This window comes from Arctopsyche grandis, chromosome 7 (genome assembly GCF_051622035.1).
Source record: "Arctopsyche grandis isolate Sample6627 chromosome 7, ASM5162203v2, whole genome shotgun sequence".
NCBI classification, from domain to species: domain Eukaryota; kingdom Metazoa; phylum Arthropoda; class Insecta; order Trichoptera; family Hydropsychidae; genus Arctopsyche; species Arctopsyche grandis.
In genome coordinates, this window is record NC_135361.1 from 30,586,190 (window position 1) to 30,600,667 (window position 14,478).

Sequence of the window (14,478 nt, forward strand, 5' to 3'; positions counted from 1 at the left end):
CAGGCAGCAGCCACCACGACAGCAGTTGACATCCAGCATCTGACCAGCTACCACTACACTACCCTACAATGGAAGAACGCTTGCAACTCAGCCGGATCCAGAGCAACGACACATTGCAGATCCAGCAGCCATCACGACACCAAGTCAACAGCCAATAGCCGCTTCGAGAAAACTTCCTCAAATATTCTAATACACTTGTACAATATTTAGGCAAACAACAAAACAACTTAAAACAAGCACAACAGTGTTTCGTTAGGCTGGGATACGGTCAACACTTCCTACCCCGCCTACAGAATCTAGCACAACTGTGCTATTACGAATCAAAACCAGTGATCTCATCATCGATCCTGTACAAACATGCATAACTCAAGGACAACGTCCCTTCGACCATTCCAGAAGAAAGAGTTTATCGCTCGATCGTAAAACGAACGAAACTCAACAGTGATATCATCAGGCAACCGTAACACATGTCTGAAAAGTCATTTACGCGTGGCGCTGACCCCATAGCTATAAACCACACGTGTACCGAGCACGCGCCTCGAAAATAGGTCAACTCGTGTCCCCAACACACGTGTCCTGGAAACGAAGACAAAGCGTCTGTACACGGCACACTACATGCCAGAACGTATATAAAGCGACGCACCAGCTCCCAACACCAGAGTGAACCTCTGGAGTTCAACCAGATCACTTCTCCGAAGCTCAACCTCTTCGTACATACCATAACCATTGTAACAATTGAACAAAAATAAACGATCTCTTTCAAACTCAACTTAGTTCCCATAGGCCGGGAAACGGTCGAAACCTTTAACCAGTCCTATATACGACTGTTTAATGCGACGGCCGGGAAGAAAGTAAAGTAGTCACAAATCAATGGTAAACGGACTACATATTTCGCATATTATAATCGCGCACACGACAATCGTTCCATGATTGACATTTTAGTGACGTGTGTGAAGTCGCTTTGTGCGGATTAATCACCGAATCCAAGCCAACATGGTCGAATTGATCTCGACTCACAGGATGATGACCCAAAACTCAATCATGTCGTAGGGCCCTACACACCTTTTATCCATTCTTCTAGCTACGTGACCCCTTCATTGCCTTTTAAATATTTTTATTCGCTCCACTATATCAACAATCTTTGCCATATTTATAGTCTACGTACTGTGTTTCCTGTCTCCAAAATCAAACATTCATATATTAAGATGGAAATACAATGAATTCTCAGGTATATAAACCACTTTTTTATAATTAGTTTTATGAAAAAAACAGTAAGGGTATTTTTGATGATAAGTTAATTTAATGCATGCAAAATTGTATATAATTGTCTCAATTCTCGATAATATCACAATAATTTTTGATGGGGAATAAAGAATCTCGGCATTGAAGGGTTAATAAAACCGCAAATTGAGCTGTCATAATTTACGTTTCATTAGTCTTTTATGGCCAAAAAGTAAAGAATAACTCACTTGACAGCTAGCGGCGCGGGATGGAAATAAACGTCAATGACATTTTCATCGAATTTTTAGAGATAGCCTTTCATTATTTGTTATTTGTGTACAAAATCTATCCCAAAGAAATATTCGAAGACCGAAAGAAATATGGCGCCTCTGTCAAGTATTCTATTCATCCGCAAGTCAACAGCTACATAACGAACTGTCTCACGTCCATCAAGGAAGTTTTAATTGCGGGATGTCTCGAAAAGGTGGCCTTCTGCGTCCTAGATGCGGACAAAATTGAAACTCATAGGTGTATATTCGACGCTCTCAGCGTGAATGCTGATTGTACTCGCAACGAAGACCACTACTTGATCAGGTGTGAGCAGAATTTGCGAGCTTTCTTCATGAAGCTGAGTAATTCGGATGCATTCACCAAACCCATTCCAGATGGAAACTCGTTCACCGTCATGGTACACACGACCGAATCGGCTGCCGTCAATTTAGCCAAGAAGCCAGAACTGGAGCACTTTCCCCTCATTGAATATGAACCGTCGAACGATTGTATTAAAACGGAATACTTCATTCTGCCTATACATACTGTAAACATCGATCTGTTTAAAGCTGAAGTGTATTTAGAACATTTATGATTTTTTTGTTAATCTTTTGTCATTTTTAATACAGGCTGTGATACTTTATTTGTAAACCTCATAAATCCGAAACTACATTTGTTTCAGGGAAGAATGATAAGTATCGTACTTTATACAATTACAGGTTTATTTGATAGTACTAAAAGACGACAGATATTTACCAATTATTTTTATGAGGTTTACAAATTATAGTAACAATTTATAATATGTAATATGTAAGCATAAGAATAAAAATATGTTTTTATATATGAAAATTTTTATTAAAAAATATACAAGTACAATAATATTTGAGCATTAACAGTAAAGCATAATCTATAAAGTAATTACCTTTTACAAAAATATATTACTTAAGACATAAAATGAAATTAACAATGGTTTATAACGAGGACACATTATATATTACTATTATATGTACATACATATATGGTATTTTCACGTTAATTTATCTTAATTTTAATTTTATCATACGAATTATTCAACACGCCTCTTGTGTTCCAAATATTATCGACATTTTCCGGTTGAGTATTATAATTGGAATCCACCGCTTTCACCCAAATTTCAACCTAAATCAAAAACAATACGATGAAAGTTCAAATTTTCGCATGAGTACAAAGCTTTTAATAAAAATGGTATGTATTGTAATTTTCACTATACCTCTTTTTTCCCTTTAGGTATTGGTATTTTAGCTGACCATAAAGTCCATGCCCAATGTCTTCCCGCAGGCATTTTGTCTTGTTGTTCTATTGTGCCGTCAATCCATGTCTTTCCCTCATCGCCAGTCAAGTCTATCCTTATGATTTTTTGACCACCGCCTGACCATGCATAGCCTTAAAAACACCAATATTGTTAAAAAAATATTTCAAAAACATATTTAATGTTAATAGAATAAGACATTAACCTTTGACAGTGACGTATTCTTCTTTTTTGGAAACTGCATCTCCATTCGATGGTGACAATATGGCCGATGTAACTGGTAAATATTGTATTGCAGTCCCTTTTGCATAATCTTTTGCGTTTGGGTCTATGCTGGGATTGAAGCCTTTATAATCCAAGCGTTGCCAGTGGGATAGACTTTCTTCTGAACTTATTGTTATACTGTCTGTTGTGTGTATAAAGAAAGTATGTTTAATGTAAGTTGTTGATATTTTATAATGATAATAATACAACCAAAATGTATTTGAAAGGAAAGGAACGGAAAGCTCATTTAAAGAACAATACGGATATTTACAGATCAAAGTTGATCTATAAGCATCAATATTGGAATGTCAGATCCAGGGTTCAGACGAAAGAAATGCGATATTTTGGATAAGGTCAAATATTTAACAAAAATATAAAGAAATCGATTCATTAAGGGCGAAATCACACAGCGTGGGATGTGGGACATGGGTTTTTTTTAGATAGTTTTAAACATATAGAAAAAATATGGCGTACATGGGATATTCTTTTCAAACCGACACATTCGAGCTGTTTCGTTGAAATTGTATAGTAGTGTTTATCTTTGCTTGACAATGATTTCTCTATATGTTTAAAACTATTGTAGGAATCTAGCACGACTTGTGCTATTACGAATCAAAACCAATGATCTCATCATCGATCCTGTACAAACATGCATAACTCAAGGGCAACGACCCCTTCGACCATTCCAGAAGAAAGTTCATCGCTCGATCGTAAAACGAACGAAACCCAACAGTGATGTCATCAGGCAATGTCCTGAAAATTGTTTACACATGGCAGTCATTAACGCGTGGCACGACCCCATACTCAAACGAACGACGTCCTGGCGCTGACCCCAAAACTATAAAGCACGCGCCTCGAAAATAGGTCAACACGTGTCCTGGAAACGAAGACAAAGCATCTGCACACGGAACGCTACATGCCAGAACGTATATAAAGCGACGCACCAGCTCCCAACACCAGAGTGAACCTCTGGAGTGCAACCAGCTCACTTCTCCGAAGCCCAACCTCTTCGTACATACAATAACCATTGTAACAATTGAACAAAAATAAACGATCCTCTTTCAAACTCAACTGAGTTTCCATAGGCCGGGAAACGGTCGAAACCTTTAACCCGTCCTATACTATCTAAAAAAGCTCTACGTCCCACATCCCACGCTGTGTGATTTCGCCCTAAAATTATCAATTACGTTTGCTAGGGCATGTTCTCCGAATACCTGAAGAACGGTATTAAATTCTGTCCGTATTCGATAGGTATTTTAAGTATTCATAAGTAAAAAACTAGTGGAGTGAGCCTGAATGGTTCAGAAGAAGTAGATTAGCTCAATTTAGGAAAGGACCCCAACCCAATTGTCGATAAGAATGCATTTTAAAATGATTTAGCCAGCAGTATGGCTCGGAGGTTGCGTTTGTGTTTAACACCGAAAGGTTACCAGGTTCAATCCCGATCTATTATTAAATACTGCTGGTCATACGTGGATATTTGTGACTCCAAGTCGATCGTTTTCCAATCTGATTTCATTGTTGAAACGGTTCCTCCATTAAATTGGCAAAAAAACCATCCTACCTGCTATGTCATAAATAACTGAATTTGATTTATGTACAATATGTAAAAAATTATGTACAAGTCTAAATCCATAGATTTCTCAATGGTTTAATTCATTAATTAATTAATTGTTAATTTCGTGTCCTTTAGCCTCTCAAAATACAGCGATTTATGTAATAAAAATGCTGCAATTTTTGTAATTAATTGTCTAGAAAGGTGCATTGAGGTTTACCTGTTATACCTTCCTGGTATATATATATGTAAAAAATTAAATTTAGTAGTCTTGAAGTACTTACTTAGCCATTTCACGCACCTCGCCCCGACTGATCCCGGAACGAAAGCTCTGATCGGGTAGCCGTGATCTCGCGAAATTGGATGATTATTCATTTCATACGCTAAAATAACGTCTTTCTTTTCATCCAACGCTGTCGTTAAAGGGATTGATGCCCCGTAAGGTTTTCCCGTCGCATCCAGGTCCATACCGTTGAACTAGAAACAGTATATTTTTATATTATTTAGAAAGTATTAAACGTACTTTGCTATTGATTTATAATTACTTGAACTTGTTTAGCGTCGTCTGGTTTCACACCAGCCGCTTCAAGCACGTCTTTCAAACGAGCCCCGCTCCAAACTGCATTCCCGACAGCACCTGGACCCCATTCTAAACCTTTAGTCGCTTTGTGCTGTATAAAAGAAATAATGTATATTAAAAAAATAATATATTATATATAAATAGAATAATCACAACGTATTAAATTTAATGTATACTTTGCTCATTTGAGAACGTCTGTTTCCGGCGCACATTAAAGCAGCTGTCACATCGTGTTTGGGAAACTTTTTTATATCCTCCAAAGTGAATTCGAGAGTCTTTCCGGTGCCGTCTTCAGATGAGATTTTCAATTTGTAATTTTCCATGTCGATTTCAGGCACTGGTAAGTGATGTCTCACGTAGAAAAGATTGCTGTAAATTTTAATACAATTAAAAAACATGTGAATAAAATATAATCCACATATTAAAATAGTCTCTAAAGACCTCTGTGTAATGTATGATGATCCTAATAAATCGTTAGGTGTTTCAGCATTGCATGGTCTCTCTGATCTCATTATCAAACGTGGATCCCTTTTCGGTTGATTGGCCCAAAGATCCGAGATGTTATCGGACTCTCTAGCATCTTTGTAGTTGCCTGAAAATCAAAGCGAAATTAATTTCAGAATATAACCCCATGCAATCTGTGTTACTGTTCATATTATGTACGAACCGATTCGGAAAGTTTCTAGTATTTTCTCAACTTCAGGCGAGTTATGCTGTTGATACAAATCCCAAAATGGATCGACGGATGTTCCGGCTGCTTCCATGATCTGCTGACCTCCAGGATGAGTCGCCACGAATTCAGTGATATCGTAAACTCCTTTCTTGTACGTCACCCAAATCCCGTTTTCACTGTTGAAACGAATCTAATCATTGAGTTGTTAACTGCCTTAAGATTTGCTTTATGTTTAAGTAAAATGCATACCTCGTTGAGTGTTTTGCAATGTCTTCATAGCCGTATGTTGGTAAGTTGTCGACAAATCTATCCGGAGATGTTATTTTACTATTTTTGGGGGCCTCTTTCATGAGAGCGTTTCTTTCATGACTGTTTTCTAAGGAAATAATAAATTAAATATTAACCGAATGTGTTGCAGTTTAATTTCGTGGTAAGATTCAAGGGCAACCAGTTTTTGTTAGTTTTTTGCTGAATGCTATAATGATCGTTTGAAAAAAAAAGCAACTATGATTAAAATGATTGAAAACTAGATATCAATGTTGATCATTTAAATTTTAAAGTTTAAATTTAAGAAGGCTGTGAAATTATTGAAAGAGTTTTGTCTTAAATGGTGCTACTGTTCGCTATCTGATTTTATTTATTTATTTATTGAAAAATCAACAGGCCTCATAAAATGTAGAAATTCATAAAAACAAAGAATAAATATAACAAAATAACATCTGAGCCCAATTATAGATTATATGTATATGTATTATTATAGTGATATATGTATTATTTTGCCTTCAATGTATTGTTTTAGTTCAAATGGTCAATAACTATGTACACTTTACCCAACAACTGTAACGTTTCTCCATATTTTAGTATAAAATAAGCCAAGGTATATTGTGTGTTGCATAAAATTCAATACACTGTAAGAAATGTAGGACACTGAATGATTGTTACAAAGAAGAGATAGAAAGCAAAAGCTGACATTGTAGAGCTAGTGAAGAAATAGGTGATACAATGATTGAAATAGGTAAAATATTGAAATGTAGCCCAAATTTAGGAAAAAAGAAGTGTTTAAATAGTACCCAAGATAGTGTACAAGGTCAAAAGCGAAACAAGGAAAATGTGTGAGATTAAATGGAAGAATGTTGCTCAGAAAAGAGAAGAATAGAAGTGTACTAGATAGGCTTTAACTATGTATGTATGTCAATATAGATTTTTCATTCCAAATTGTCCCTTTTTCATCTCAAATTGACATTTAAAAGGTTTAATTTGAAATGAAAAAGGGTCAATTTGGAATGAAAAACCTGTATATCGAAGATTGAAACATTTTGTAAGATAAAAAATTTACTATCAATCCGATTCAAGGATTGTAAATAGGTTTTTGATCTCTTTTTCCTATTTTGCTGTAGATTAACATTAGAATAATATAATACTATGATTACTAACCAAATTAAATTAAATTGTAAAATAGAAAATGATCAGTAGATCAGTAGCTATTAAAATATATATATAAGATGTATAATAAAAAGTATTTAAAAATCAAAAATCAATCCGATCCTGGAAATGATCTTTTGATTTGAGGTTGAAAGGTGTGACATATCACAGCTCTAAATAGAAAAATATAAATAAAAACCACTATAGATACATATATATTATGAAAAATAAGCTCAAGAAGCTAAAATTTAATATTTTTTAAGGTCATTATTGCAAAAAAGTTAAATTCGGCAATTATAATGAGATTACAAGCAAAACAAACATTAGATAATCTGAGTACATACAGTTTACTATCTGTTACGGGTTACAGATTATTGAGATAAACAAGTATGTATATGTAATAGATAACACATTCAACAGCACTATTTACTATTATATGAGTGTTTATATAATGCTTATTGTATTAACAAGCAATCGACTTACCGAGAGCGTAGAACAATGTAGCACCACCGATACCGACACCGGCAAAAGACTTCCAAAACATGGAAAAATTTCCATCGCCGGACTGTTGGGAGCCTCTTTGCCTATGAAAACTTCTAATCGACGATACTAAGGATATACTCGGTGTCACTAAAGCTGGACACGACCGGTTTAGAACGTTTCTAATGCCGTAACTATTCCTCTGCGTACTGAAATTGATTCGGATTGGTTAGATTTCGAAATGTTGGATATTTTATTTATAATGATGAAACTATATGGTTATATTTACCGTATGATTTTGACGAGACTCATGTCGCATCAGAGATATGTTTCTCTAATATCGGTAATTGTTGATATAATTTGTTAATAAAAAATGATGAATTTCAATAAGCTAATTGTTGACTCGTTGGTGAAGAATGATCACGAGAGCCGACCTGATGATGGTGATGAAGACAGCCAAATGCGATGACTGCGTTTGACGTTGACAATTATTTTGAAGCTGCTCAGCTGGTTTTGGTTAACCCTATAGTTGCCGCGTGTCGATCCAAATATTATATTTTACGGTGATATTATTCAAGGATATATTTAGGATTTAGGATATTTATCGTTGACTGCCTTGAAAATGTGAAGCAAGAGATTTTTTTCCAATAAATGTTAAAAAATTATAAAATTAGGGGAAACGTCTTGTTCTTGTTCCCTACTAATTAATAATTATATATAAATATGTTTGCCGTTAGTAAGTGTTGATGCATTGTTTCAATCATGACTATCGCATGACCAATAAATGTAGTGTTTCTTCTGTGTCCTCATTGGTAATTACTAATCGACGTATTAATCTACCGTCAATCAGTGTGGATGAATTAGTTAAGCCCGAGTGATGAATATATGCGGCTAATTATTAATATTTTTATATACATATGTAGATACATTCTTTAAACTAAGTATATTATTGTGGCAACACCGAAGTACTGGCCGTACAACCATCGGTTGGCCAGCGCTTCGTGGGAAGCAATCACTTACTTCCCAGCTGTCGAAATAAATAGTTCTGTAGGAATCTAGCACGACTTGGGCTATTACGAATCAAAACCAATGATCTCATCATCGATACTGTATAAACATGCATAACTCAACCCCTTCGACCATTCCAAAAGAAAGAGTTCATCGCTCGATCGTAAAACGAACGAAACCCAACAGTGATGTATGTCATCAGGATACCCTAACACGTGTCTGAAAAGTCATTAACGCGTGGCACATGCCCGTATTCTCAAACGAACGACGTCCTGGCGCTGACCCCATAGCTATAAACCACACGTGTATCGAGCACGCGCCTCGAAAATAGGTCAACACGTGTCTCTAACACACGTGTCCTGGAAACGAAGACAAAGCGTCTGCACACGGCACGCCTCAACCTAGAACGTATATAAAGCGACGCGCCAGCTCCCAATAACAGAGTAAACCTCTGGAGTTCAACCAGATCACTTCTCCGAAGCCCAACCTCTTCGTACATACTATGGGGGATGAACGAATGAGATGACTGGCATGTTAATGCACGTGTTTTATTTATGACAGCTGAAGGCAGAGTGAGTAGCCGCTCTCCGAACCCAGCCGAGTTGGTCCCCACTCGCAGGAAGGTGACCAAACTCGACCATGTCGTATAGCGAGCCGCTACAATACAATAACCATTGTAACAATTGAACAAAAATAAACCATCCTCTTTCAAACTCAATTGAGTTTCCATGGGCCGGGAAACGGTCGAAACCTTTAACCCGTCCTATAGTTCTGCATTACAAACACAGTCGTCTCACTCGCCCTTCCCCCATATTACAATAAAAACGTTCCTCTTTTTTTTAATATACATAACCATAAAATTTCATCTTTCAACTAGAATCATTTATTTATTTATTTATACATACATAAATATAAGTAATGCTTCAGTTGTTGGCCATTCAAACTATAAATTAATTTATTGCTATCGATCAGTAGAAAACAGGAGAATCACCGAGAGTAGAAAAGGTTCTTGATAACGTATAATGATAATGTAATATAATTAATAATAATAATATAACAATATATGTAATTCTAATAAATATGATTTTATATTTAGTTTCTTTTTTTGCTTAAAAATCTCTTTTATAGTTCTAAAAATCTTCACATGGTCAACAAAAATCGCCCATCAAACTGAATCACTAAAAAACTATAAATTAACTTAATTTCTACCGACTGTCTTTTCACTTTATCTATGTACATACATACATACATATGTACGTAATAACAATAGATAAAGTTTTGTGATCATGTGAAAATCGGGATTTTGGGGAGGGGGCCCCTATCCTATATTTCTATATACATGGATGTGTCTAGATTACGAATAGATTTTATATTCGGAAACTGTTTAAAATTGTGTATTTAAATCTTACTATATCGTCGAAGTATAATCAAATGTTATTTTGAAAGTATGAAGTAAATTTAAATCGCTGGTTGATGATGAATCGTCCTATCAAAATTGTTTTAAGAAATTCAGTTTATATTATTCACGGAAATTTGTTTATTCCCATTTTTATTTCATTAGGTACTTGTTACATAGGTATTGGTATATACATAATATTGAGGTTAGAAATGGGCCCAGCATAAGGGCCCACGCAAATGTTGAAACTTACATTTCGAGCCTCATAAAAAAAGTTAACCGATCCTTGGGCTGTTAAAGCAGGTATTAGTTGTTTGTGTATATCGTAAGAAATTTGTTTTGTTGAACTACCCATACTTTAGGTCCCAAAGTGCAATATCCTATAATTTTTTAGACACGTGAAATAGTTAAAAAGTTATTTAATTTTACTGAGGGCCCATATTTTCTAACAGATAGTGGGGCTCACATGCCATCTGGCATGTTCGCTTGTATGGCAGAATAAAACCGCCGAATATTTATACGCAGCGTGTACCCTCACCACAGAGAGGTCATTGGTCGATGGATCGCGACACCTTATTGGCTGTTTTATACAGCGTATCCATACTTCAAGACGAATGCATGATCAGGCGATTAGTGATGGTAAACCAGTGATATACAGTGATTTAGGGCGAAAACACACACCAGGGAACGTGGCATATGGTTTTTTTTTTAGATAAATGGCATATATATTTTTTAAACATGCGAAAAAAATGTGACATGCCCAGCATGGGTCTACGTGACTTGACAGAATGTTAAATTACAGAAAACGCAAATATCAGAATGCAAAGATCGAAAATCGAAAGCACTTTAGTCGAAAGATCAAAAAAAAAAATGGTGCATGGTAAACGGTACATACTCACTTAATTTGCGCGAGCAGGATACAACAGGAACAAGAGGAACATGCTTTTCCTCCCGTGTCAATGTGCGCGCGCAGAATACGGGAGGAAAAGCATGTTCCTCTTGTTCCTGTTGTATCCTGCTCGCGCAAATTAAGTGAGTATGTACGTGAGTATGTACTGTTTACCATGCACCATTTTTTTTGATCTTGCGACTTAAGATCTTTTGATTTTCGATCTTTGCATTCTGATATTTGCGTTTTCTGTAATTTAACATTCTGTCAAATCACGGAGACCAGCCCAGCATATATTCATGGCACGCCCATCACACACAGTCCCAAAATCGCTCCCCTGGAGTGTTTTCGGTAAAATTGTATCCTTGTATTTATCCATGTTGACAGTGATCGATAACGGAGTATCCTATATTTGAAGAAATGTAGAAGACCCCCCCCCCATAGCGGGGAGCCAAGCACATGACGTGCCGTTCTTCCCTGTGTGATTTCGCCCTTAATCTCTTATAGTACTAGTTATAGTACTGAATAGGAACACAATTGAAGGTAAAAAAAGTTTCTCAGTTCTGTTTAGTAGCAGGAATCTTATTTTGAATGTGTCTAATGTATTGCACACTGGCTATCAACTATAGTATTACCTCTACATTAATGAAATATGATGAATATGTATATGTTTGGTATGTTTGGGGTTAAAGAGTAAGGAACTGAATTGATAGTATGCGAATTCATGTATCGATAGTGCTGTTTCATTCGCACTCACGCAGTGGCTCTTAAGCTGTTCTCCAATATACTATTTGTTTTGAAAATAATCGAAAGACCATTTTTAATATATTTATTTTGTTAAAATTTAAATAATAGGTGGTCATACAATTAGATATTTCAACACAAGTTACATACATTCATCACATTGTAAAACATCGAATACGTACCATTTATTGAATTAAAAAATAAACTAAATGAAAAAAAAATGAACACTTATTATCATTATTGGATTACATTAATCGTACAGGCAGAGAAGTATTGTCATATTTTGATGAATTAATATATAATAAATACATTTCCACATATTTCCTATAAATTATCTCATCTACAACATCATATACGAATTTAAAAACAAAACGGAAAACTATTCAATAACAGTTAAAACTGTTTTCATATATAATTTATTGTCAATATAATTATTCTAAACAATGTTCTATGTAATATAAAACTAAAAGGATATTAAAAAAGCAATTGTTGACATTCAAGTGTTATATAATATAAATCATTTTGAGATATTTCCATTTAAATATGAAGTTCATTTTATCTACTTACATACGTGTATACTTCATCTATGTATTTTTGATATGAAATATAAGAAACTAGGCCGATTCCGTGATTAATAAAAAAGCGAACCAAAACAACCGATAAGTTGTCTGATTTCTGTTCAATTTAAAACAATTTTTAAGATCACAGAATTGCCAGGTTTCTTGTATCATTCCTTTTTTTGTATAAGTAACTTAATGTTATACATTTAATTTTTTTTTATTATTATTTTAATAACAATAACTTTCTATTTTTAACTCACAAATTTTCATTGAAAATATTTCAATGTGGATATAAATTTATATCAGTATATATCATACTATTAAAGATAATGTTTTGTTATTGTCATTACATTTATTAATTTGACTCATTTTTTTTTTAAATATACATAAGATCTTTTTATGAGAAAAACAAGACAAAATCATTTGATGTTTCAATACAAGAATACGATGTGTAAATTCGTAAAAACCTATACACTGTTTCTAATCTAATATACTGTTAGTAATAAAGTGGTAATTTTGAGCATGTACATACATATATATCATAATATTTGTCTAGAAGAACGCATTCTTTTTGCATATGTGATTCGTTAGCTTTCTATAAATATATTTCTGTTGATGTTAAAAGAAATATTAATGATAAAAAGCATGTAAAAAATTGATAGTGATATGGATATATATATGTATATGTATAATACGAGATCAACTTCATTTTATTGTCACAGTTTCTCCAGATTTTCAGTTGGCACATTTGACCGCAGCCAAAATGGTAAAATTCAAATACACCAACTGTTGCACTTTATTTCGCTAAAAAATCAGAGGTTTCTATATATTGTTACACTTATTCATGATACAATTCGTCATAATAATAATATGTCTTTTACAATCACAAAGATGTATGCATCTTTTTCACATTAGAGCGTTTTTTTTTCAACTACGAGTATAAAATTTTTTAACATCAAATATTCTTTTATTACATCTAGTTTTTTTTTTTTTTTTTGGTAATTCACATCTCTATTTTACTTTTATTTTAGAAACTAATGTATGTCAAATGCGTACACTTATTGTCTTACATTTTATTTGATTGATACACCGCACACATAGACAATCCTATGCATAAAAGCTGGATGCTGGAACATGTATTATGGTCTAATAAAGCCAAATACCAATGCATTTTTTACTTCTTTTCACTTTGGAAAAGTTGATATTTTATTTTCTTATACGAGCCTTATATATCACCGAGTTTTATTCGTAATTTTATATATATATATATAGTTGAAATTGATCATGAAGTAAATATAGTTTTAATTTGATATCAAGCTTTAGATATGCAAAGTTGCAATTAATCCACTACTAATTTTCATTTAACCACTTTTTTGATTGATTTTTATTTTCTTTTAAATTTTTAATTGAAATATTAACGCTTGATATTGATATTTTAATATTTTGAGTATCAATGATATTTAACTATTATTAATATTAATTGATATTTAATATTTTGAGTATCAATGATATTTAACGCTCGTATAAAAAAATCAATAGCACGTTTCCAAAATGAAAAATAATATTAAAATTTATCTATTCTATTGTTTGTTATCTATTAAATCAGTTATTCATTAATGGCTTAGATTTAACCATCGATAATAATACCACAAACTTAATTTTACACCATACATAGTACTTTTCACAGTATAATTAATGTAGTATAGTATTTTATAATGTACACTTAATAAGTTTATGAATTGAAAACTTCATTTCACTATGTGCTAATGCTACGTATAAATAATATCTGTATACATATAAAAATAAGTCACAAGTTTGATGCTAAGTTATAGGAGTCTTCATTCTAAAAGTTGACAGTCTATTTTAATATACAATATGTACGTTTATATGCGCAGTAGTTTATGATCACTACGAGCTTTAGCTTAGAAATGTGTCTTTTTTTTTAAATATATTTGCCAATTTATTCTTCTGAGTTATGAGGAAATGAATATAGACTTAAATTAAAATTTAAATTGAATAAAAATATGGTACTATGTAAAACATTCATTACAAACTTTTGTATTTGCATGTAAGATATCTGTGTCTGAATTAATTCATGCTTGAAATCATATATATTTTATTTTTAATA

General features: G+C 33.6%; 2 protein-coding genes across 2 annotated transcripts; one reads left to right on the forward strand and one right to left on the reverse strand.

Moving 5' to 3' along the window:
- On the forward strand, positions 1 to 2,328 carry PolZ2 (DNA polymerase zeta subunit 2). The gene has a single exon (XM_077435149.1). The coding sequence runs from the start codon at positions 1,490 to 1,492 to the stop codon at positions 2,084 to 2,086; it is 597 nt and encodes a 198-aa protein (XP_077291275.1). The 5' UTR covers positions 1 to 1,489; the 3' UTR covers positions 2,087 to 2,328.
- On the reverse strand, positions 2,329 to 8,506 carry shop (sulfite oxidase). Its single transcript, XM_077435148.1, has 11 exons — positions 8,043 to 8,506; positions 7,757 to 7,962; positions 6,101 to 6,227; positions 5,846 to 6,027; positions 5,620 to 5,770; positions 5,355 to 5,547; positions 5,144 to 5,269; positions 4,883 to 5,075; positions 2,985 to 3,185; positions 2,741 to 2,913; positions 2,329 to 2,649 (listed from the first exon to the last, which is right to left on the reverse strand). Exons 1-11 carry the CDS (start codon positions 8,063 to 8,065, stop codon positions 2,524 to 2,526), a joined length of 1,701 nt encoding a protein of 566 aa, XP_077291274.1. The 5' UTR covers positions 8,066 to 8,506; the 3' UTR covers positions 2,329 to 2,523.
- Between the last annotated feature and the right edge of the window lie 5,972 nt (positions 8,507 to 14,478).

What these genes read in the sequence shown, in the direction of transcription:
- shop (XM_077435148.1), bottom strand. Translation starts at nt 8,065, where the DNA reads ATGAGTCTCGTCAAAATCATACG. An exon ending in TACATTGTTCTACGCTCTCG is followed by an intron (nt 6,228 to 7,756) that starts GTAAGTCGATTG and finishes TTATTTCCTTAG; the next exon opens with AAAACAGTCATGAAAGAAAC. An exon ending in TCATCATACATTACACAGAG is followed by an intron (nt 5,548 to 5,619) that starts GTCTTTAGAGAC and finishes TAAAATTTACAG; the next exon opens with CAATCTTTTCTACGTGAGAC.
- PolZ2 (XM_077435149.1), top strand. Translation starts at nt 1,490, where the DNA reads ATGGAAATAAACGTCAATGACATTTTCATCGAATTTTTAGAGATAGCC.